Source organism: Coptis chinensis, chromosome 7, assembly GCF_015680905.1.
Source record: "Coptis chinensis isolate HL-2020 chromosome 7, ASM1568090v1, whole genome shotgun sequence".
Lineage (NCBI taxonomy): Eukaryota > Viridiplantae > Streptophyta > Magnoliopsida > Ranunculales > Ranunculaceae > Coptis > Coptis chinensis.
The window spans coordinates 45,093,513-45,094,485 of NC_141462.1; the positions used below are offsets into that span (position 1 = coordinate 45,093,513).

The window sequence follows — 973 nt, forward strand, 5'->3', positions numbered from 1 at the left end:
CCAAGTCGATTTGGACATAGAGTTCGCGAAGGGCTCATCCCCCCCGCTATCTTTGTTTAGTTGTGAAGCCTGATGGGGTTGCCCCCAAGTTATTTTCAACACTCATGATACAATTGGAAGAAGTGCATTATTTATTCATTGATATAATATTGAACACAAAATATCATTCCTAGGCGCGAATGGCCATAACTAAAAGCGAGTTTCCTCTCTTTTACATGAAAAACTAGACAACGGTTCATCCATGGAACTTTTTCAATAGTCTAATGTTCCACAGTTTATCGATCTGTTCCCCAGCTGAGGTCTGCAACCGATAAGTTCCAAATGTACCCTTTTCTGTCACAACATAGGGTCCCTCCCAGTTGGGCCCCAGTTTACCGTCATTCTCTTTCTTGGTGGAGGGTGTAACTCGGTGCAACACAAAATCACCCACTTTGAAAGTACACGGTTTCACTCGTTTATCATACTGTCTCTGTAGCCTCCGATGGTACTCTTCCAACCAAATGCGCACTACCTCTCTCCTTTCATTAATGAGATTCAAATCCGTAGCTAATATCATCTCATTTACTCCCCCTTCCATAGCTCTAGTTCGGGCCGTTGACACGATCATCTCTACATGTATGCCAGCTTCTACCCCATATGCCATTACGAATGGAGATTCATTTGTAGAGGTTTGTGCGATATGCCCATAGCACGTGATTTAACTCATCCGCCCACGCTTCTTTCCATGACTCCAATTTTTTCTTTAGATTATCCATTATAGTTTTGTTTGATGATTCTGCCTGCCCATTTCCTTCAGGATTGTAGGGGGTGGAGAACCCCTACTTCACCCTGAATGCTTGAAGGAATTCTCCCACCTTTCCCCCTGTAAACTGAGTTCCATTATCCGTGATGACAGTATGAGGTAGTCCGAACCTACATATGATATTCTCCCACAAGAACTTCTTTATGTTTTCTTCCTTAATCTGTTGCAATG

General features: G+C 43.0%; 1 protein-coding gene across 1 annotated transcript; it reads right to left on the reverse strand.

Annotated features, from left to right (window-relative positions):
• Positions 1 to 235: 235 nt before the first annotated feature.
• Positions 236 to 643, reverse strand: LOC147487663 (uncharacterized). The gene has a single exon (XM_086574101.1). The coding sequence runs from the start codon at positions 641 to 643 to the stop codon at positions 236 to 238; it is 408 nt and encodes a 135-aa protein (XP_086430227.1).
• Positions 644 to 973: the final 330 nt, after the last annotated feature.

Bases quoted from the DNA above. Each gene is read 5' to 3' on its own strand.
- LOC147487663 (XM_086574101.1), bottom strand. From the start codon at position 643: ATGGCATATGGGGTAGAAGCTGGCATACATGTAGAGATGATCGTGTCA.